Source organism: Phycodurus eques, chromosome 20 (genome assembly GCF_024500275.1).
Source record: "Phycodurus eques isolate BA_2022a chromosome 20, UOR_Pequ_1.1, whole genome shotgun sequence".
NCBI classification, from domain to species: Eukaryota; Metazoa; Chordata; class Actinopteri; order Syngnathiformes; family Syngnathidae; genus Phycodurus; species Phycodurus eques.
In genome coordinates this window covers 8,949,110-8,973,896 of record NC_084544.1, presented here as the reverse complement: position 1 = coordinate 8,973,896, position 24,787 = coordinate 8,949,110, and the positions used below count along the sequence as shown (strand labels likewise).

Genomic DNA, 24,787 nt, shown 5'->3' with positions numbered 1-24,787 from the left:
ACAATTGCTATATTGACTTTTGACTGTAGTCGAAGCAGTACTTTGGTGCAACTGCAATTTCTCCTGGAAGAATCTTGCCGCTGCCCGCTTTTTATTTATGTCTTTTATGGGTTTCGAAACAAAGGCGTCTCGTCTCCTGTTAGTTTTGCTCTTACTTTGAAATCTTGGACTTAACTCGCCGCCGCATGAATGATTTAAGTGGCGAGCGCATGGGGGAGCATGTATGAACAATTTAAAGGCATCGCCTGCGCCGGGCTGAAAGGTCAAGTGTCATGGGAAAATGGCAATTAGCATATTTAAACGATTCTGGGCAATAAATAAAATATATTTCACGTCTTCTATTTCTTCTTCTTAGTTGTCGTCCTTCTCCAACAAAGTCATTCAGTGCATACGTAAAAGACATCAAGTTACTGTTTCTTGTCATAGTGGTTTCGGCTGATTTAACGTGATGTATACATATATCTTCTCATATTCTGATTTTATTCTCATAACGTTGCCACTTTTGTCTCATAATATTCCAACTTTATTCTCATAACATTCTTGACTGTGCTCTCTATCACCTTTTGACTTATTTGTCATAATATTGCAACTTTATTCCCATAAAAATATTGTTGGTTTTTTTTCATTGCAAAATTTCCATTAATTTCCTTCTCCGAACATGACAACGTTTTCTCGTAGATTTTTCTCCTCATATTCTAACTTTATTTGCACCACACACTTTTTCTTGTCATATGATAACTTTATTCCTATAACATCTAAAATTCTCATATTACAACTTTCTTTTCATGACATGACTGTTCTCATAACATTTTTGGGAATTTATTTCTCATAATACTATTTTATTTTCATACTGTAACAATGACTCTTTCCCCACACACTTTTGTTCTCATAACATCACAATCTTTTTCTTGTTGGTTTATGAGTTTATTTTCATATAACAACTTTTTTTCCGCAGTGAGTTTTCCTATTAGGGCTCAGACTTTTTTCTCGTAATATTTTTACTTTACTCTCATTTATGACTTTTTTCTTAATTGATGAGAAAGTTGTAATATAAGAAAAAAGTTGCACTGTAATAAGACTTAAGTCGTAATATCACGTCACGAAAGTCGTTATGTTGTAATGTTGCATGAAGAAACTCGGTTTTATGAGGTAAAAAGTTGTATTATTACAAGAAAAGTCCGAATATTATCATAAAAATGTCACAATGTTACTAGATATCATAGTTGACAAGAAATGAGAAGTCAACTTTTTCTTGATTTTATTGTCATTATGTTAGAATTTTTTCATGTAACATTGCAACTACCACAAATACTCGTAATGTCAGGACTTTTTTCTTGTAATATTATAACATTATTCCCATAATATTACCCAATTTTACTGTCACTATACTGCAATTTATTTTCCTTGTAATATTGGGAATTTATACTCCTACCAGTTAGACGTAATTTTTTTTCTGAATATTTTAACTATTTTTTCATAATATTAGGCAAAGGAATAAGTGTGAGAGTTTTTCTATTTCTATTTACATAATTTCCAAAATGGATTGCGTAAGAGTTTCGAGGTTCCATTCTTTGTATTCATAATAATATAAGAAACAAAATGACCCACGAAAGACTGAAGTTGATCAGATGAAACAGGAATAAACAAACCGTTTTGGGTTTTTTTTTATGTTGAAACTATCTTTTATTAATAAGGAAGTGAAAGGGGAAAAAAATGCCCGGTGTTGTTTTTGTGCTTTACATTGGAGGGCCCGAATATAAGCCCCGCCCCCCCCCCCCCCCCCGAGGAAGAAGTGGGAAGCTCTGAAAAAAAAAATCATCATCATCCTCTTCATCATCACTCTATACAGTACAGATCTATAGAAATAATCCATCAGTCCATTCAGTGCTTATTTACAAGGCTTGAAAATATTGAATATCTAGAAAAGGACGCCACCATCATTATTGTGATCTTATCATCGCTTCTAGTAGAAAAGAAATCTGACCGCGGTTCTTATTTCTACAAACGAGACGTCGTCTACCTGAATCTCTAAACTCTTGTTGTGCTACTTACGTTGAAGACAAAAAAAACAAACAACCCACCCCCCACCAAAAAAAGTCTTTCAAGAATTTACAGTTGGTAAGAGGAACAAGAAGTGCTTTTCATAAAAGACTTGATGAACTAGCTTGTGGCTATAGTAGGCTACAATTGTGTCTAAAAGTGTTTAGTCGGGCCTCTCTGGTGCTGGAACATCAACGTCGGAGCTGAGAAGGATTCTTGGCAATAAATCTCAAATCTCACACAAAATGTTGCTTCACGATACAGTATCGATACTGTCGCTTGTCAACACCAAAGGACCACTATACGTTTTATTACGTCACATTTTTATGATGTTTGTGGTAGCTAGTCTCGTAATATTTCAAATGTAGTCGTAACTTTTTCTCGTAATATTCAGATTTGACTATCGCAGCGTTCTGAGTTTTCTCATAAATTATGACTTCCATTTTAATTCTGAGGGAATTGTCATCAGCGTATGACTTTATTCTCATGACGTTATGACAGTTTTCTCATAATATTGAATTATTATTGTAACGACTTCATGACGTTTTTCTCATTCATTACGACATTCTTGTCATAACATCAGAACATCTTCACAGTACGACTTGTATCCTAAATTACATTTTCTCATGGCGTTGAAGTTTTGTCATGCTATGACAACTTTTTGTAAATTCCAACTTTTTTCCCCCCATGACATTCTTTCTCATAATATTTCAACTATTCTCATAATATTAAGACGTTTTCTCGTAATATTACGATATTGTCATAACGTTACAATTTTTATGTCAAATTACAACTTTTTCTCCTAGTATTGCTGTTTATCAGAACATTACAACCTTTTCTCATCAATTATATCTTTATTCTGATAACATAACATAACATTCTTAACAATATTGTAACTTTGGACTTATATTTAACTTTAATATTTAACTTTGGACTTTTTTTTTCTCTGTTACGTTTTTTTCCTTAGGATTATGATGTCATAACATTACATCATCATTTTCTTACTTTGCAATTTTTTATCGTAAATTCAGACTTTTTTTCTCATATTATTATGACTTTATGCAATTAAAAATACTGTCATAACTTGTTTTTAATTCGAGTTTTATCGACTTCTGTTATAACATTACTACTTTTTTCATCGTTAATTACAACTTTATTCTGATACTATAGCAATTGTTTTCTCATAATATATAACTTTAATGTCATTACGACTTAGTTTCTCTCATAATATAATATCAAATTATTCTCACAACATTCTGACTTCTTCCTGTAATATGGCAATTTTACTGTCACAACATTACACTTTTTTTTCTTGCAAGATTAGGATTTATGCTGTAATATTTCAACTTTGTTGTCATATCACAACTTTTTATACAACGTTTTTTAAAATGATACTCTGACCTTTTTTTTGTAAATTAGGACATTTTTCAATCTCAGTCAATCTTTTTTTTAAGGGTATTATAGTAGTATACATAGCAATGTATCGTAGATGGCTATTGAAAAACTGCATTTGCAATTGCCATTGACAACCTTACACAAGAATAAAGTTTAATTCTAATGCTTAGTTAACTTACAGACAGTTTTTTGTTTTTTTGTTTTTTTTTGTTTATGTTTTTGAAACTACAAAATGTTTTAAGAGCAGTCCATGTTCCAGCACCAGAGGCCTAACGGTAGTACCTTCTACGTTCTTCTACATATACTTTTCGAATAATACAAGGCAGGCAGTGCATAAAAAGCATGTACAAAAAAAAAAAAAAAGGAAAACGCCCTCCCATACATAACTGTCATGCATAACGTGTCCACGATCAATCGCCTCAGCGGAGAAGGCCTCAAAAGGATCATAGCATAGTGTGTGTGTGTGTGTGTGTGTGTGTGTGTGTGTGTGTAAGAGAGAGAGAGAGAGAGAGAGCATGTAATACAAATATATAGATATATATACTGTAGATATAGCTTCCATGGTTTGCAAACTCCCTGATATTTCATCGTCTCATCACTACATATATAATGACAGAAAAAAAAAACTGTTGATATGGGAAAAAAATGCATTATTGCTTGATCAGATACGGAGAAGAAAAAACAACATTTTGCTTTTTTTGGGCAACTAATTCATAAAGATTCATAAAATTGGCATAGTTTTTCATTGCTCGGCTGTTATTGTCACTTTTTTTGCATGCAGTTGATCGTTAAAATGTTGAGAGAAAAAAAGACATTAAAGGCAAAATAAATTAGAAAGTGTCAAATGCTTTGGCATATTCCAAACAGAAGGCGAAATAAAGTGCAAATAAATGCTGTTTAAAAACTCAAATAAATAAATAAATAGTAGCAGAATACTGTGTGGTGACGTTTTTTTTTTTTTTTTAATCTTTTTTACACAAGTACCTTTAAAGGTCAGGCCTTGGCATTTTGAATGTCTCCATTAACATTGGCAGCTAAGACATACCGTTTTTAAGATAAATACTGAGTGTATTGCCGTAGTACTATGGAAGTATACTGTATATTTAAACCCATGATAAAAAGCAGCAGAAGATGTGAATTTTACAATAAAAAATGACCTATTTTTGGGTCCTGAGCCACAGTTTGGCAACCGCTTCTTTAAAAACAAATCAAACAAAAAAGACCCTGGTGATTTTTGTTTGTTGTCCGCGTCACTGGCTCGTATTCGGTTACAGTGTGAACACGGACTCTGTTGCTTTTCCGATGCCATTGTGCTTGCTTGTGTTAGTTATGACACTCTTGGGTTATGATGAGCTAGATGTGCTGTGCTTTGTTTGTCGGCCTTTGCTGCTTCGATTTTTTGACTTTGTGGATTATTCCGAGTTGTTTTGTTTATTTCAATTTTGGACAGTGGCTGTTATCAAAAATAACTGTCAAGAGGCACGTACAGTCCATGTGTGACTGTTTGTGACCAAACGGACTTTTTCTAACTTTGTGGATTATTTTGAGCCGTTGTATCTATTACTATTATTCAAGGTGTCCAGTTATCATGAACAAATGGCCAGAGGAGCAATGGCAGGTTCTTGCATATTTGACTGTGCGTGCTGTTGGCCTTCTTCTTTTTTTGTCTACGTGGATAATTTTTTTCTTATTATGTTTATTTCTAATGGTCAAGGCGATTCAGTTACCATGATGCATAACATTGATTATTTGACACATACAATGGCTGTAAACCTATGTGTGACCGAGTGGATTATTATTATTTATTTTTTTTACTCTATGGATTATTTCTAGTAGTTCTGTGTCTTTCTATTAGGCAAGGGCGCTGTGATTATGAATGACTGTTGAGAAGAATGACAGCATGGATTACATGTACACTGGGCATGCGGTGTGACCGAGTGGAGTATTTTTTTTGACTGTGTGGATTATTTCGAGTCGTGGCTGTGTTTATTTCTACTGTGCCTGGTGGCAGTTATCATAAGTAACTGGCAAGAGGGGCCACGACCTGCACGTTTCACGTCTGCCCGAGCCTGATGGTGTGTCGTGGACTTTTTACGTTTTCACTCTGTGTGTTATTTGTAGTTGTTACGTTTATTTCTATTGGGTAAATTGTGTCATGAATACCTGGCAAAAAGAAGTGATAGCATTGACTATATGACACGTACATTGAGCATGTAGCCGTGAGTGACCAAACGGACTTTTTCTGACTTTGTGGCTTATTTCAAGTTGTTGTATTTATTTCTATTGCGTAATGTGCCGGTTATCGAATGACCGCCTTACAGCAGTGGTGGGTGGGTCAGGATCAGCAAGGTCTTCACTGCTGACCTCAACACTATCCGAAGTACTGAGCAATATTTACAACCTAAATTCTTGGATTTGTTCCATGAAATTGTATGAATTTATTGCCTACGGTCTATTCTCTTCATTCTCTTGTGTTTTTCTTGTCTGGACTGTTTTCAGTACACGGGTGGGTTCGATTTTTTTTTTTTTTTTTTTTTTGTCCAATCAGATTTCAGTCTCTATGTCAATTTCATCTGCCCAGAGCCTTGAGAATAAGTTTTGCTGCTCAAGATAACTTCAACTCCATTAGCAATGGGAATGTTTCTTTCGGTGATTAGATTTCATTTTCATCCTCATAGGGTCAGAGCGCTGGTCCTCGATGATGTCAGCGTTTTTCCGTTCTCTGATTGGTTGGTCAGAACAAAACTTTGACTAGCCAAACATGCCTGCAGCTAACAGTACAAAATACATCTGAGTCCAATGTGTTTTATCGAAATGCTTTGATACTGAACTGAACTATTGATTCTGAACTGCTTCAGTTGATGAATGTGGAACAGTTGCGAGCTGTTATATTGCGTTTTTGTGAAGTATTGATGGTTTCTCTAACTGTGATGTGATGGTGGTGATATTAAGAGGTGGATTAAGTTGGCAAAGTCTCACTGAAGGCCCAGGTACCAAATGCATTGCCCGCCACTGCCTTGTAGTGACCGCATGACCACGCCACGCCTTATCCAAGCGTGCCAGACGAGGGGAAGTGTACCGATCTTGAGTGCGCAATCAGAAGCCCTCCCACCGGCCGGTGTCAAGTGGGCCGCAGCACGGTTGGAAGGGGAGTCCACGCGTGGAATCATCCGGGTGGCGAAAACGCCGGGGCGTCACTCCCCAAGCGAGCCGATAGGCGAGAAGGCCCCCTTGAAGCATGCCGACTCGTAGTGCTTGTTCAGGTAGCTCTTGAGCGCGAAGGTCTTGTCGCAGCGCTTGCACTTGTAGTGCTTGAACGCCGAGTGCGTCTGCATGTGCGCGCGCAGGTTGGATCGGTCGGCGAAGGCCTTGCCGCAGTGCGCGCAGCCGAAGGGCTTCTCGCCCGTGTGCGAACGCATGTGACCCTGCAGCAGCCACGGGCGGCTGAAGGCCTTGCCGCACACGTCGCACTTGTGTTTGAGGTCGTGCGTGAGGAGGTGCATGGCCATGGCGGGCATGGACACGTACACCTTGCCGCACGTCGGGCACTTCTTGGCCATCTTGCTGTCCATGCTGCGGTGCGTCTGCTTGTGGCGGCTCAGGTTGGACGAGGTGGCGTAGGTTTTGCCGCACTCGCCGCACGAGTGCCTCTGCGGGGCTCCGGGCCCGCCCGCGCCGGCTCCCTCTGCGGTTCCGGCTCCCTTCCGTCTCGAACGGCCGTCCACGATGAAGAAGGCGTCCACGGCGTAGGCCTCGCCGACGGCGGCGTCCCCGTTGATGTAGCCGCCGGCCGCCGACGACACCTCCGAGCGGGGACTGTCGGGCTGGTCCGAGTCGCCGTGGATGTCGCCGTGGAGGCCGCCCGCGTAGCCGCCGCCGATGCGGCTGTAGATGATGGACGGGCGGGGAGGGGAAGGGGGCGCTTTGGAGATGGCGGGCAAGGCGCTGCGCACCGGGTCATCGTACGGGGATGGGCTCAGATAATCCCGCTCATAACCTGAGGAGACACGGGAAGTGGTCGGTGAGGAAATAAGACGCCGACCGCTTTGGAAATCTTGAGGGGGGAGTTATTTATAAACACTGCTGCAGGCTAATGTATTATACACTGCCTGGACATTTTATTAGGTACACTCAATCCAATCCAATTTTTCTTTTTTCAAATTTTCCAAAAGAAACATTAAACAGTAACTAAAGCGCGAGGCTATCGTATAACATCACTTTGAGCACATGAAAATAAGAAAAGAAAAGAAAAGAAGAAGTCTCTCTCACTCTCCAAATGCAAGGCAATGCTACCTAACCCTCCTCGGTCCAATTAGTAGGCATGTGTCACACACTAGAAGCCTCCTCAACCCTACTAGTAGCACCAAAATGCCCACTACTAGTTTTACCTCTCTAGTAGCATGGAGTTGTTCTATTAGTATGACAAAGTTGTCCTACTAGTGTGCAGAAATGTCATACAGTAGTGGAAAAAACACAGCCATTCTAGTAATGTGCCCTAGTTGTTCTACTAGTGCAATGAATTGTCTGACTAGTAAGGTGAAAGAGCATACTAGTACACAAACCTTGAACTCGATATCAAGGATATAAAAAAAATTGCTCAAAGCGCTCCAGAGAAAGTTATTCTATATCCATGGGTTAGGTACATGTATTAGTATGCTCTTTGTCCTCACGAGTAGGACTTTGACATGCTAGTTGGACAGCTTCATGCTACTAGTAAGGACAAACTACACTGGTTGACACCTGCACACCCCTATTACTACTTGTGAAGAGCTACATGTTAACTAGTAGAATTTTTATGATGTCATTATTAGTACTAATAGCATGTCGTTGTCAACTAAGTGCACAGTTTAGCCTCACTAGTATCATGTAGTTGTCCAATTAGTTTGAAGGAGCGTCATACAATAATGGGTGGAATTTTTTTTACAAGTAAGGCAGTCCTTCTTGTAGTGTGCCCTAGTCATCCTACAAGTGCGCGAAATTGTCTTACTAGGAGGACAAATGGAAAGTGCGTACTAGTGCATGGACCTCAAACTTGTCATAAAGCCATTTGAGCATTTATCCAATATCCTTGATAAGAAAGCTACTAGTGCGTGACAGAATCCTACAGTGCTAGTTGGGTCTAGTAGTGTTACTAGTACCACACAGTAGTTTACCAGTAAGGTTTAATTGGGTACTCGTAGGCCAAAAGTGGCACCCCAGTCATTCTACTAGTGCGCTGAATTGTTTTACAAGTGAGGACAAAGAGAGTACTAATACACGGACCTTAAGGTGGATATTGAATAAATGCTCCAAAGACTTTCCATACTAACGCTGCATTTTCTGCCTTTGAAATCTTGCAGCTTGGAATTTTTTTTGCTCTTAAATTGTGACACGCACGCACGCACACACACAGCGAGACATCGAGCGGGCTCTGCAGGATGCGCGCCGATCAATAGCTACTCCATTTCAATTACCGCACTCCGAGATACTTGTGCTGGTAATATCATTTCACCGGCCACTTCTGAGAAAACCATCCATGTTGTCGGTAAAAGCGACTGGAGGGCGAGAGACAGCGGCGTTGAGGCAGAGAAAAAGCGAGAGAGGGTGGGAGTCAAGCTACTTGTTTACACGCTAACCGGACGTTTTGAGAGATGGAAGACGGAGGCAAACGAGATGGAGTCTTGACGTCATGAGTCATGAATATTCAATAATTGCACTCTTGATTGTGAATGTGTGTGTGTGTGTGTGTGTGTTTTATAGAGCATGAGTAAAGTTTTGCAAAGATGACCAAGTGTTCGTTTGAGCAAACAGGAAGCTTGACTCACAGCTCCAGCACGTGTGGACCCTTACACTTGGCTTTTGAAATTTCATGTTGCCAAGTGAAACCCGTTGTTGTTTTTTTAAACAAATTTGGAAGCGAGACAGCAGAAAAATGTCTGATGGTTGAGAGAGATGCTAGCATTGTGATGCACTTGTGTGCTTTGGCCTCCATGTGGGTCGCAAAGTGCTTCCCGCGTGCGTGCGTGTGTGTGAGAAATGGCGTGCACTCAGGCGTGTAAGCTGCCTGGAAAATATGCCAACTTGACAGAAACACAGCAGCACTGTGCGCGTGCGTGTGCGCAACAAGCATCACTTGCTCGTGTCAAAGTGGTGTTATATTTATAACACAGGCATGTGGAGGCCACAATTGGCCTGCCGTGTTGCTGCTGCTGCTACCTCCATGTTTGCCACCTCACTCTGTCGTCCCAAGTGACACATTTGGCCACTAGGGGGCAGAAAAGCTCCAAGGTGACCCGACACTCAACGATATTGAGAGACCATTTAAGAGAACCCTTTTTTTTTGGTATATAGTTCTACCCCTCCCACACACTTTAGACACATTTAAACTTATTTAAAGTACTCCTTCGCGCCTGTGCTCACTTTCCCGCTCGTACGGAACAAAAAGGAAATCAAAGTCCAAACCATGTCATTTCTTCTAACGAAAGTCCGCTAGCTGAATGCTAACGTATTATGCGAAACAGGGTAGACAGGCTAATGGAAATTAGCATAGATATTTCATAATTCTAAACCTTCATACAACTGCTAGTTCAACGCACATGGAGCAGCGACACATACAAACGGAGCATACAACAATATTGACGAAGCTCAAACTATGTACGGCACCTGTCGTTTTGTTTTTGGCATGTCAGTCGCCACTGAGGGGGGCGTGACTAAATGAGGAAATTGAACCTGCAACACGACGACGGATTTGATCAAGGTCTTCCCTTGTGGAGCTGAATTAGTAGAGTGTGGTGTTTCATGGGAAGTCATCGAACTTAGCAATATGCTCTATGGTTAGCCAATATGGACTTTTAAAAAAAAACAAAGCCAGTTTCACTTCGCAACATGATATTTAATGGCCACGTCTATCGTGAGCAGACTCACAAAAAAGTCTCAAGAAGTCATGCCCGAAAAGACACAGGAGGTCTGCTGTTTCGGTTTGATGGGGGCATTTGGGCGTCATTTTGGGCTATTTCCAGGGGTCCTTTTATGACGGACTGCGAGCAATTTTGTCTGATTGAAACCAGTGTACTGAACAGGTGGATGACTCTAAATTGTGAAGCATTTTTGGTTTTGCCATTGCGCGTAGGTGGCAGTGAAGTTTGATGACTCGCCTTGAAATACTTGAAAGTTCAGTCAGCAAAGGCAGTTTCACTGAGCAACATCGTTAACAGTCATGTCTATCATGAGTAGACCCACAAAAGGTCTCGAGAAGCCATGACTGAAATGTCTGCCAGTTCGGTTTGAAGCATACATTTAGGCTACATTTGGCTTGGAAGGACTGCTCTTAGAAATGTTGACTGATTTCTAACAAATCATCGAATTTCACAACTACGTTCCGCTGCACACAATGACGAAAACTCATATTGTTTGTTTGGCATTGCCACTCTGTCTAGTATAAACATTTTGTTGGTATTGAACAAAAGCTGAATGTAAATTAGTCTTTCATGGCACCGCTGGAAGTGGCCAAAAGGTAAGCTTCAAACCAAAAGGGAAGACTTCTTGGTTCTTTTTAGGCATGGTTTCTTCAGACTTTATTGTGGCTCTGCTAATGCTACACATTATTATTATGTTACTAATTGATTTCATGTTGCCAAGTGAAACTGATTTCGAGGGTTGATTTCTTTTAGTTTAGTCTTAAAGGCCATATTTATTCTCCATAATAAAAAAAAAAAAAAGTGTGATGATGTTTACAGTCAGCAGCTGGCACGTGTTGAGAATGACATGCTAGTCAGAAGTTGCACGGTGCGTATACTGTATTCTGTGCATCTGCTCTTTACAATCTCTGCACCACCACTATACATTTTTATAGCTTCCTGGTTTTCTCTCCATCGCCTGAGTTTGCCCCCCCCCCCCATTCCCCTTCCAAGACAGTCATGACTAATGCTGCTATGAGGATTAAAATAATGTGTTGGAATGGTGTGTGCCTGTGCGTGTGTGCGCGCGCGTGCGACTCACTTTTATGATGATGGAATCGCAGGCTCAGTTCCCCACGTCGGCCGTGACAGTAGGAGCTCTCCAGCTCGGCGGTTGAAATGTCATCCAGCTTGACTTTCTTCACCAGGAAAGAGCGAGGCATGATGGCAGGTACACACACACACAGACACAGACACACACACACACACACACACTGCTACCACCTCACACTTTACGGAAAGTTATTTAAAAAGTTTGTTCTCCCAGAAAACTGTGGCGAGAACATTCTAAGAGTGTAAATATATATTTTTAGAAATGGTCCCGGTTTGTGTTACTGTGACTTTAATTCCTCTCCCCTGTCAGGTCCTTCAGAACCGGTCAGCTCCCTTAAGCGAGCCAGTTGTCGTCGCTGTCCCTTCAGCACCACAAAAGCACCACAAGTCAGGCACATTCCAGTGTACAAAATAATCTTCTTTCGTGTCTCTTTACCCTGAAAAGTGCAAAACAGAAGTTCAGCAGTGTCCAAAACGTGTCCCCAAACGTCCTTGCGTCATATTAAGCGCATTATTGCTCCCATAAAAAATGCTTCGTATGTGCACTAAAGAGCTACACATTCCTCCTCCTCCTCCTCCTCCTCTTCTTCATCTGCCTCTGCTTCTGCTCACTGTGCGTGAAGCTGCAGCAGCTCTCTGGTGCACAAGACCAGCTGTTGCCCTTATATAGAGGAGAGAGATGCAGAGAGAGAGAGAGACAGAGAGAGAGAGCGAGAGTGCATCCGGTCCAATGGGAACAGCGTGGAGGGATTTAATGAGCTACTTTGAAAGAGCTCGGCGTCTCGGCGCTGATTTATACGGCAGTTAAAGGGGAGCAAAAAGGGGATTTGCGAAAAAAGTGGAAACTGTGTGATGAAAGAAAAAGGGCCACACTGAAAACGAAACATGTAAATGTATGACAAGAGAGACTGAGGAGCACACGAAATAAAAAAAAAATGAAATGAAGAAACTTAAGAAAGACAAAATGGTATTATTCCATGAAAAATAAAAGACATTAAAATGTGTTTTAAAAAATTGAGGAAAGATAGGAGTACTAGGGTACCACATTAAAATAAACGAATTAGAAATAAATACAATCCCAAAAAGGAAACAAAAGGGAGCATTTGAGCCACACTAAAAGTCACATAAATGAATATAAATGAATTAGAAATAAATCCAATTACAAAAAAAGATCAAGGAGAAATTGAGTGACACTGAAAAATGTATGAATTTGAAATAAATTAATATATGACAAGAAAGTAAATGACGTAATAGGGCCACACTGAAAATAAAATTAATTAAAATGAATACATTTCAATAAATACATACAAGTACAAGGAGAAAATAGGAGAACACTTTCGAAAAATATTTCAAAAATATTCAAAATAAAGGCCACACTCTAAATACAATCAATTCCTAAATTAAAATAAATCATTAAACCTAGACACCAACATTCCACATCCAGCACATTTTCCCTTTTACAAAAATAAGTGAAATGAATTTTGCTCTGCATAGGCACGTGCAGGAGTGATGCATTGTTTTGGATGTTTACACTCAAAGTGACTTTTCCCTGCAGCTAGGACACACACACACACGCACGCACGCACACGCACGCATGCAGCCCTACCCCCCTCATTCATGCTGAGATGACGGTGTGTGATGTAATCCGGTGACGCGTGCGCTTTATGTAAGATGTGTTCACCAAAGTCCTCGGACGTAACCTGTTTCTTTTTTTTGGGGGGGGGGGGGGGTTTAATCAAACATTGTGAGTTTTTTTGGGGTGATTTTCCTTTTAGCTCTTAAGGAAAAATAAAACACACTCGGTAGGAAATGCTAAAAATGGTTCACTTCATGTTGTGAGTTTTCCTGCTGAGCTCAGCACTGTTTTTCTACTATTTGTGTGTGTGTGTGGACATGTGGAGACTGGAGGTCTCTTAGCATAATAATAGACTTGAAATCACTGGCGTGTGTGTTTGTGTGCGTGCGTGCGTGCATGCCTGTGCGCGCGCGTGTAAAAGGCTCTCAGGAAACACAATGGACAGGAGGTTGTTGACTTTTCATTCCTTTGTCTTTCAAGGACATCCAAATGAATGTGTAAGACCCCGTTTCAAGCAGAGAAGGTCTTTACATTGGAAGCAAACTCGAGGGTCAGAAGGAGGTCAAAGACAAGGTCAACATGGACTAATGAAATAATCGGAATAAGCCATTCCAGGGTCAAACTGTGGTCGCCGTAATAGCTTTCTTAACTGTACAGGAGAAAATCACATTTTAACATTCTTAACTGTCGTAGAAGTGTAAAAAGGCATTAACCATTTCATATTAAGACGTAAAAAACACTTTTCTTAACTTTAATGACCCATGCGTGTAATTTTTATGACATTAAACATTGTAAAATGTTTTTGAAAGAAACAAAAAAAACACTCGGTTTTATGACCTCATGAATCTCATTTGTGAACCACTGTAAAAGGTTAAAAAAAAAAAAAAACACTCAGGGCCTGATTTACGAAAGGTTTGCATGTGCAAAAACAGACGCAAACTTGATTGCGCACACAAAAAGATTTCAAAGCTTATCTACTAACTGGGTGCAACCAAATGAATTATTTGTACAATGTGATTGATCAAATGTAAGACGAATTGCGCTCGCTTATTTAGTGTCTTTAAAGCACGCCTGAACAGCAGCTGCCAACCAGCACGCAAAGCGGTGCCAGCCTAGCGCAAGCAAAAGGACAGCCGGTGGGGAGAACCTTTCTGTTCGTGGAAACATTTTTGAGAACCGACAAAAATCTTTGAGACATGTCGTCTATTGAGCAATGCAGTTTTGGCGCTTCCGAATGATCTAAGGGCTGGCTGGAGCCAGTCACAAGAAGGAGTCATGCCATATCAACAATGGCAAAACTCCTTTCAAGTCCTCCAGGTCATTTCAGCACACTGTGCTGGCCTCTGGTTTTTGGGGTGCGCTGCCTCACATTTTAAGCGCAACGCTACGCAGGACGGGCACACACACTGCGTCAGTTAAATGAAAGGAAACATTGCTTTTGTACAGTTGCTGGCTTGCCCAAAATGATCAGAGCAATCCATTTCTATTCTGTAACTTCGTAATATCTTTGTTTGCCTTTTCCCCTAACACTTCCAATTCCGTCACTTCAAACTTCAAATTGCGCTTGCAGTGCTCTCCCAAATTTGCCAGGGCGAAATCCATCAGAACTACACAATGCGTAGAACGCTCATAAACAAATATGTCTCCACCACTTTGACAGATCTTACAAACAGCACGCACAATCTGTTATTAGAACCTACACACAATTTAGCACCCGCTATTAGGGATCTTAGTAAATCAGGCCCTCAGTTTTTAATGACCCCGTGCATCTCATTTTCATCGCTTCAGTTTCAGTTCAGCAGTTAATCACATTAAAAGGTAAAACAGCAACAAAACAGTCTTAACTTGAATGAGCTCGTGCATATCATTTTTTTTGGATATTCTCAGCTGTCATACAAAAGTCAACCGTTGTAAAACGCGAGCTGAACATCACACGGCTACATTCGTTGAAGTGTACAACGAAGTTAACCACAGTCAAACGGAAGAAGCAAAAGCGCACTTAAAAGACAAACTGAAGATCGGGGGTGTCATTTGCGAGCGCGGCGAGGATCCATATGTGTTCTCTATGAATATGTATGCGCTATGTATGCGGGGCGAGGATGGCCATTAATATGTATTGTTTGGTAATGAGGCGAGTGGGGCACATCAGATGGGTCCTTCCTTAACTGCTCACATGTGGCTCATTAGGGAGCAGACCACGCAGAACACCTGATACCCCACCCCCAAAAATTCTTGTTTTTTTTTAAAACGACCACGACTTCAGCATCCTCCCTATGATGCAACCATATAATTATCTTATATGTTTATGTTAAATACAGTAAGAAGTCGTGGAACTACGAAGAATCCAGGCTAGGGATGAAACTGTGGCTTACGAGTTGAATTCATTCCGTGAGCACCCTCGTAACTTTCAACACTCAGTTCCCAAATTGTCTTTCCCCATTGAAATTAAGAAATTTAAAAAAGCCATTCATCAGTCCCAGCGCCGCAAAAACAACCAACAAAAATTCTTGTAACATTGTTTTTAATGGAGAAAAATACAACTCTACAGTATTAGTCCTTAGAAGCAAATACTGTAAGAACATAATTAAATAGAATGTAAAGATTAAACAGTTTGTGCATCATGATAATTCAACGGGCATTGTGGCGCTCCTTCTGGTGTGCGACCACAAGGGAGCACTATAATGCATACGAACTGTGTTTACGACCGTCGCACTTTTCTGCAATAATAGTTGTCGTTTTTTTTTTTGCAGAGGATAAAGCTTGCGTTTAAATGTAAGTTGTTTATAGGTTTATAATTACCGCAACATTGATGCTACTTTCGGAACCCCGTCTATGGCGTTCTGTTCTGTGTGTTAGCATTCAGCTAACAGATTTCCTGTTTTCTGTTTAGTTGTAACGTAAACTTCAATCGGGACCGGCAATTTGTTGAAGAATTGTTCACTTTCTGCCAAACCGCTGCTCGTTGCGAAGTCCGCTGGCACCGTAGTTAAGTTTTGCTCACAACTCAACACACAAAAGATCAGCCGAGCAAAGGCTCGCATCTCGAAAAACTTGCATGTCGGGTCACTCGTAAGTCGAGGTACCACTATGTATTGTGTTTTCTTTCTGTATTGTCATAGGTGGCAAAAAAAAAAAAGGGCGTGTTTATTATTCCTTCATGCAGATGCAAATCACCTTTGGAGGAGCACGCGGGGCGTATGTGCATACAGACAGCTTTATGAGTCATTTATTCAAACGCAGACAGCTTATTAACCAGTCTGTGTTCTCAGCTGCCCCGCACCTGATACTACCACAGACCCCTGGACACCGTGCACGCCACGTGCACAACCCTGCATGTACACGGACCCTCTGTGATGCCATAACATAGATCACGTGAACTCTTCTTTACTTCAATCATCACTCATACAGAAATCCTATTCAAAACCTTTAACTAAAGACTGTCATGAGTGGCACGCAGACCCCAAAACCAGTTTCATGGAGCAACGTGAAATTTGGTAGGTATCTCTATTGTGAGTAGATCCACAAAAAAAAGTCTCAAGAAGACATGCCAGAAACGGCGGGAAGTTGGCCATTTTGGTTTGAAGCAGCCATTTGAAGGTCATTTTGGCCATTTCCAGAGGCTTTCCTAAAAGACCAACTCATCCCACCAAATTTTAACCACATATACTAAAGAATTGGGCGACGCTAAATTGTGAAAGAGTCCAGCTTTCGTCATTGTCTGACATTCAGTCAGCATTTGTTACTCCTCTCTCTGTGACTTGGGTTTCTCTTTTAACTTCTTAAGCCTTCCTGTATGCATTTTTGAAAATTCAGCCCCTGAAGCCTGTTTTGCTGAGCAAAATCAAACGTAATAAGTATGTTTATCACAAGCCGACCCACAAAATCATCTGAAACAGCCATGCCCAAAAAAGGCACGGAAAGCCAGTCATTTTGGTTTGAAGGGGACATTTTAGGTTCATTTTCGCCGTTTTTTTTTTTCAGGCGTCCCTCAAAGACAAACTACTCCTAGAGATGTCGTCCAACTGCTATCAAATCCAAACCACTTATACGAGACAGATGAGCCGCTTTCCTATTGTTTTAATGAGCAACAAAATGGTGGCACCATTCAGCCACCATTTGTAAACTCATGAACGTGCCACCTAAAACCGGTCCAGTTAAATTGTCTCGTTTTGTGCGACACGGAGAGAAATTGAGAGAGCGAGGGGAGATTCTCAGGGTTAATTGGGTCTAGGTATACACACACACACACACACACACACACGCGCGCGCGCACACACACACACGTAGCAAATCCTCTTAGCTGCTGATATAATGAAGGAAGTAGAGGTGGCGAAAATGGGAGGGAAAAATATGGACCAAAAGAAAAAGCCGGGGGAGCAGATGCTGGTCAAGATAAAGGGATAAACACAAAGGGATCATTTTTGGGGGGGAGGCATGCTTCAGAGGATGGGAGGTTAAAAAAAAATGTCAAAAATTAAAAAGTCGAAAATAACATTTCAGCGTCGCCATGGAAACCAGCAGCAGTCAGCCAGCCAAGACAGGCCGGGATGCGACCCGCTTGTTATAAACCCTCCTTGTTAGTTAGTTAGGATGTTGTTATGCCTGCGTGTGTGTGTGTGTGTGTGAAATAAAGCGAGAGCAACAGCGTGTTAATGAAACCCTGCAGGGACTGCAAGCACTTTGTTCTATTTTGCTCCAGGCTGACTTTTCTCTGCCAGGTTTGGGATTAATTACAACAATTTCTCTCAGCGATGAGCACCGAGATGATATTTTTACCCTGGTGGTGGAATGAGCAGAGACGGAAAAGTCTGACAGCGCACTATGAGGTTGAGTGAGGACTTGAGCAAAATGTAAACCACCATATGATAAAACTAAAATAAAGTCAAATGACTTTATTTTAGTTTTAAAAAAAAAAGGAGCAAAGACATGTAATGGAGAGAGAACAGGAAGCATCGCCATTTGTGTTTTGTTGGATTTTTGCTAATATATATACATACACAGGGGAAAAGGTATAATATGAGAATAAAGTCATATTTTTTCAAGAAAAAAATTATATTTGCAAGAAGAATGTCTCATGTCTGTATGATTATACAATATTTTTTTAAAAAGAAGGCATAATATGAAGATGGAGTCAGATGAGAGGCAGAATGTTATGAGAATCATTGAAATCGTATGAAATAAATCATAATTTAAGAATAAAGTAATATTTTCTCAAGGGAAAAAAACATGAGTAGTTATATTTTTTTTCAAGGAGATTTTTATTCTAGTTTTTTTTATAGTAGTTTTTTATAGTTTCAAAAAAAGAAAAGGCAAGTCTAATATTAAAGGAAAAGTCATTTTTGCTTTTGGAAAGAAAAGGCATATAAGGGTAAAGTCATATTTTTTCAAGAATTATAATTATAAGAATACAATTGTATTTTTAGTCAAGAATAAAAGGGCATAATATAGTATGTCTTTTCAAAATCTTTGATAAGAACAGTTGTATTTTTTTCAAGAAAATAAACATGGTATTACAACAATATTATTAGAACAAAGTTTTATATTTCACGAGTATGAAGTTAATTTTTTATGAGAATAAAAAGGCATACTATTATGAGAATAACGTTGTTGTTTTTTTCAAGAACAAAGGCATAATTTTTCAATTTTCCAAGAAATAAAAAAAGCCTATTATAAAAACCCCAAATAAATTACCGGCATAAAGTTGTATATTAAACAAAGTTGTTAGTTTTTGTTGTTGTTGTTGTTTTTAAGAAAAGGTGTAATACTACGGGAATAAGGTCTCCTTTTCGGTAGAAGAAAAGCCACAATATTTTGAAGATAAAGCAGTATATTTTACAATTTCAAAAAAGTTGTTGTTTTTCTTGAAAGAAAGCCAAACATTACCAGAAGAAAGTTATGCTTTGAAAGTTCCGTTTCTGTTAGGGAGGACATGAAGTTCTTGAGGGGACGGACAAGATGCTTTGGAAAGTGACTCATGCAGCCGCAGTGTGACGCAGGCGCGTGCTCTATGTTCCATCTTTGTCAATGTCACTTGGCTTCTATTGGATTCTTAATCTCATATGCGCCATAATGGGCGGATTATTGTGCGCCCGGATATCTTGGTCAGCTCATCCCGGCCGACGCGTGGCGTCAAAATTTGCGGCGGCCGTGCAGTGAGCGCAGTAGTGCTGATTCCAGCGTGTCATCGGAGTTGCAGAGTGCCACATTTATTCCATTGAGTTACGCTGCATCCACTAAAGTGGAGGACAATGAGATCATATCTCTCTTTTTTTTTCTTCTTCCGGAGACAAAGATGTAGTGTGTGGACTACATTAAAGTGTCTGGCTGCATTTTGCTTTAAAGTTAGAGTTGGAGAATGGCAGATTTCTCCCTCAAGAAAGCTCTCAAAGGAATACTACAACCACACTGAAATATAAAAATATATTTACAGAATATATAATGTGAGTTAAAAAAAAACAACTTTCTTTTTAGTACAAACCCAATGTTAGGAAAATAAAGTTGTTGTTTTTTTTTACTATAATGTTACAAATATTACTAAAGTATCATATTGAGAAAAATGCTTAGTATGGTTAGAATACATTTGTAGTGTATGTAGAATTTTAATATAATATCACAAAAAAATAGGAAAGGAAAATTAAAAGAGGTTTTAATAAAAAAAAAAAAGCAGGATATTATAAGAATAAAGTTGTTTATTTTACAAGAATAAAAACACTTTTTTTAAAGAAAAGAATAGGTACTATTACGAGAATAAAGTTATATTACTTTTAGAATAAAACACACAATACTATATCAATAACATTTATTCTTTGAGGAAAAATGCATTATATTACAGGAATAAAGTTGTGTTTTTTTGATAAATTAAATGCATAATATTACAAGAAAAAGTCATTCTTTTTTTGAAGAAAACACATAATACTATTAGAATAAATCTGCTGCTTGAGGAATAAATATATTAGAATTGAGTTTTTTTTTTTTAGAAAGGCATAAAATTTACCGATTATATTTTTCACGAAAAAGCCATGCTATGCTCAGGATACCGTTATCTTTTTAAAAATTAAATAAACATAATATTACAAGAATAAAGTAATATTTTTCCAAGGAAAAATGTTTTGTCACGAGAGTAAAATTGTATTTTATCAAGAGAAAAAGGCATACTATGATGAGAATTAAATTGTATTTTTTTTTTTGAGGAAAATAATTTTAGAATTAAGTTATTTTTTTTAAGAAATAAAAAGCTAGTATTACCAAAATAAAGTTGCATTTTTCTCTGGAAAAACACACAGTATAGCCAATTTTCTTCAAGAATTGTTTTATAATTGAAAGAATAACAGAAAAAAAAAGCCTAACACTATGTGAATAAATGCGTGCTTTACAAATAAAAACGTGTTTTGATACTATGAGAATTACAGTAAGTAAAAAAGGCATTTATAGAGAGAACAAAGTGATATTTTTATTTCTATATTTTCAAAATTCACCTGGTGAAATGCGATTTCCCGCAACCCCATAATATTCTTGTAAGATTCCAGCTTCATTCTCACAGTATTTTTGGATATTCTTTTCAGCGTGGCCCTAATACGTCTTCATACTATTTATAATATAATTGTGCCGGGGTTGGACAAAGGCTGTGTAAAAGACAAGGGGGCCCACGCAGGGCTGCCGAGAGTGCGGGGGGGATCAAGAGGGGTTGAGGGTCTCCCAAGGCGTCAAGTCGGCCGAGCGGATCAGCGAGACGGCGAAATGAGGCAGGAAAGTCGGAGGAAGTGTGCAGACATGCTTTAATGGTTTTAGGGATGAAAACTTTTGAAGAGGTTTTTTTTCATTTTTTTTTCTTTTTCCCGCCTCATTCAAGTTTGTCCCCAAATGTCTGCGGTCAAGTCAGCTTTAAGTCTGCTCAGTTAATTGAGGGAGGCATGCGGGCCAATCAAAAGTAACTTGGGCTTGAAAAGTCACGCCGACCTTTTTCCTGCCAAACCTGCCGTGTTGTCTCCAGTCGGCAAACAACAACATTGCATGCAAAGCTCTGGTCTGATACAATCCCCAAGTGCCAGCTTTGCCTCATTCTTTTTTCTTACACATTCCCCCACCGGTCACCATATTTGATGATGACATCGTGTGGCACCACCAAATGAACAAAACGGCTAATAAGTGTGAACTTTTTAGCCCAATTGAATAATGTTACTAACCAAAACAGAAGCACCAAACAAGGTCCAAAACCATTTCTCAGATGAATCAAAGGAATTCGCTGCGCACGTATTAAAGCTGATTTTAACATTTTCTGCAGACGATGTTTTTAACGTTGTTTAGTGTTCCAGTAGACTGTGACGTGGTCACTCCACAATGTTGTGTGCCTCTATGGCAATGTTACATATTTCGCCCAGTCTGCCTCGCTTCTTGTCATTCGCCTGCATTTCTTCCGTAGCGGTCCATATTTCTTTATTTTTTATTCCATTTTAAACTCCCCTTGTAATACACCGTTAAGACGCCTCACCGTCTGCGCTTGAATAAACGATGCTGTCGGCGTGTCGGAGCATGACTTCGACAATCGAGAAATTGGAGGCGGAGCTGATGCAAGCTGGTTAAAAAACAAGAAGAAAAAAAATCAGCGCTGATGCTTGATTATCAGCGCCCAGCCAGACGTCTGTTGTCCCCTCTGACAATGGCCTCGACACTACCCGTGTGTTCGTGTGTGTGTGTGTGTATGCGCGCGTGCATGCGTTTGCGAGTTAATCACGCCGCTCTTATCAGCGACCGTCAGACCCGCAGAGACTCCGATGTGCTCCCTGCTGATAGCTGCAGACACTGGGGTCGCCCACCCCAAACCCCGCCACCCTCACCCGCTGCCCTTTTCTAGCAGGCGGGGCCCTCTTAAATAAAGAAGTAATAGACCCGCAGCCGGAAAAATAAACGCTTATTATCAGGGCCACAATGAACACTCGAGTGAAGCAAACAGCTGATGAGCTCTTGAGGTTAACCGCTGTACAATAAGGCTTACTCACCTTTTTGGTTATGTAAATGCATATCCAATGTGCTTTTTTTTTAAAATGCTACATCATGGAAAAGAAGTCAGGTTTTTTTTGTTTGTTTTTTTTAAAGTTGTACAATGAGACTAAAATAAAGTAAAACTACAGTGAATCCCTGTTTTTGTCATGGGGGTACATTCCAGACCCACCCGCCATTGGTGCAAATCCACAATGGATACAATATGTTTTTTTTGTGTTTTTTTTTAATATATATCGCCTCTTCCCTGATTCTTCAGGAGCCATGCAGCATTATGTCGCCCCAAGATTAAGATTAAGTCTGGATGTTTTTTTTTAGAAAATAATGAGTGAAAATGGTTATGTTAGATACATTTGAGTAAGCCTGTTTTGTTCAAATAAATCGCTGTATTGCCTCGCTGCAGAAGGTACCGGTCAGCCACAAAAGTAGATTTGCATCCAGATTCATTTCCGCCCTAATAAACTGCTTGGTCAGCTCATTGTTTTATTAATTTTTTTTTTTTATATATATTTTTTATTGCATCATTCATGGCTCTTTTCCTTAGAAAAAGAGTTTGGGAAGACGATTTAACCAAGGTCATTTGCGGTTGTGAATGATTAAGAACTTTTTGTTTGGTCGGGGGATCGCTGTGTCCACGGACCACCGTGAGGACGCCTGCCGCAGGCCACACGTTTGCTTGTCATTGTAATGCTTTAAATGCATTTCAACTTATTAAAACACACTTTGAAAAATATTCCTTGTGCCTATTTGCACGCTCTCGCTGTCAAGAAATGGGAGACGTACTGTATAAAATCACTTTGAACTGTTTATTTGTCACTCCCTGTTGAAGTTTACTGTAAAACTGACGCATAAAACGTCTTCACTGGAAAAAAAAAAGTCCTTTGAATTTACTTAATTCGACATCGGTTGCACATGATTAAAATGTGGTAAACGTATATTCTACATGTCGCACAACGTGGTACGACACTGAAGGTGCCCAACTGTCGATGCGAACTTGCCTGTATACTGTAAAAACTCAGTCGAGTCTGTAAGTTTAGTCTTTAAATGTCATAAAACCTAACTGCTATACAAGAAGACTAAAGTAAACTAGAGCAACTTGGTATAAAATAGGTCAAGTGTGGTCTTTATATGTTATAAGAGAGACCTGTAAGGGTCGGGTTGGAGGGTTGGGGGCCGCAAATCAATCATTAAAGTCTATTCAGTCCCGTCTCGATGGTGTCAATGGAAAAGCTGTTAACCTGCTGACACACACGCACGCAAACACGTACGCACAAGCACACACACGCACGCGGGAGTTGTAATGAACAGTCAAGGGAGTCCATTTTGCCCTTCTGTTCTGTCTGATTGGTTGTCACTTTTTGACCAGGGGGCTTATTGGCCAAAGCAGGAAGCACATTAAGATTTAAAAAAAAAAAAAGAAAGAAAGAAAACAATCTAAAAGGTTGGTTTTGATGGCCGCTGCTGTTTTGTGATGTGTGGGAACACGCCAGCGTGCACATGACAGCTCCTTAGCAGATTCGAACGCCGGCCCCCGCCCTCTCGGCCCACGCAAACCCCTGCTGACCACCGACGCCCCTGGGGCCCCCCTGCTTAGCAACAAGGTCAAACTGGAGGATGGGGATGGTCGGCATGTATCAACCCCAAAATGTCTCAAGGGCCAGTGACGGTAAAAGCACGGGAAGTCGGCCATTTTGGTTCGAAGCAGACATTTTGGGGCAAATTGTTACGTATGGACTAGGAAATGGGACCCAACGAGCTCCAATCAGCAGATCTTTTGCTAGATTGCCAAACATTTTGGACCATTTCATCTATTGCGGGCCCCGCATGACATCATAGTTTGATGATCATTTCCAGGAGTCATGTCACATCCTTGCTTTAATTTCCCAGAGGATCCAAATTGACAGTACGACTTTGCCCCCAGTGATGAGTTGTCAATCACCTCTTTTCTCTAACAACTAATGTACTTTTATATTTAAATATTTAATGTCCATCTTTAACTCCATCCTTGTCATATTTTTACATCATTACCTTCGTCCTTTTCTTGTTAAGACACTGATGTTGTCTTATTTTTTTCATCTTGACTGCTGCACGTTTCCCATCCATACGTTGAATCTTTACCTTTTTTATGCCATCCTTTCCATATTGCTGTCATCTTTGTTTACCCATCTATACCTCCATTCTCTGAACCTTTACCTCCATCCTTTCCATTTTTACAAACAATCCTGGTCTTACTTTTCCATCTTCACCTCTGTCCTTGTCTCAGTTTTCATCTTGACCCGCCTCCTTGTCTTATACCTCCATCTTAACCTCCGACCTTTCAATATTTGCCTTATTTTTCCATCTGTACGTCCATCCTGGTCCTATTTTTTTGTCTTGACTGCCATCCTTGTATATAGCCTCCATCCTCGTCTTATTTTGACTGTCTCCGTTCTACTTCTTAGCTAAGATGTGTTTTTCCGATCCTGAATGGGGGAAGCCGCATCACCACAATGCAAAAACACACGCGCCCTTGTCTGTCTTCTAATAACATAACACCTTTTAATTAGTCTCTCTGTGAACGTTTAATGACTGCGACACTCTGGAACCCTCAAGAAGGTGAGCCCGTTTGCATGATTGGCCGCATTGTGAGAAGACAACAAGGAGAAGGAAGGAGGAGGAGCGGGAGTTTCCGAATGATGATGATGATGACGCTGGCGGGCTACCATACAGGAGGAGGAGCGCAATCAAGTCCAATCAGGATGTTATTGATTTGGGGGGCTTGATTTGGCCGCCTCCAAGCCAACACCTGGCT

The 24,787-nt window shown here is 40.0% G+C and overlaps 1 protein-coding gene across 1 annotated transcript; it reads right to left on the bottom strand.

The window, feature by feature from the left end:
* Positions 1 to 3,815: 3,815 nt before the first annotated feature.
* LOC133395391 (transcriptional repressor scratch 1-like) lies at positions 3,816 to 12,041 on the bottom strand. Its single transcript, XM_061664224.1, has 2 exons — positions 11,413 to 12,041; positions 3,816 to 7,432 (listed from the first exon to the last, which is right to left on the bottom strand). Exons 1-2 carry the CDS (start codon positions 11,531 to 11,533, stop codon positions 6,630 to 6,632), a joined length of 924 nt encoding a protein of 307 aa, XP_061520208.1. The 5' UTR covers positions 11,534 to 12,041; the 3' UTR covers positions 3,816 to 6,629.
* Between the last annotated feature and the right edge of the window lie 12,746 nt (positions 12,042 to 24,787).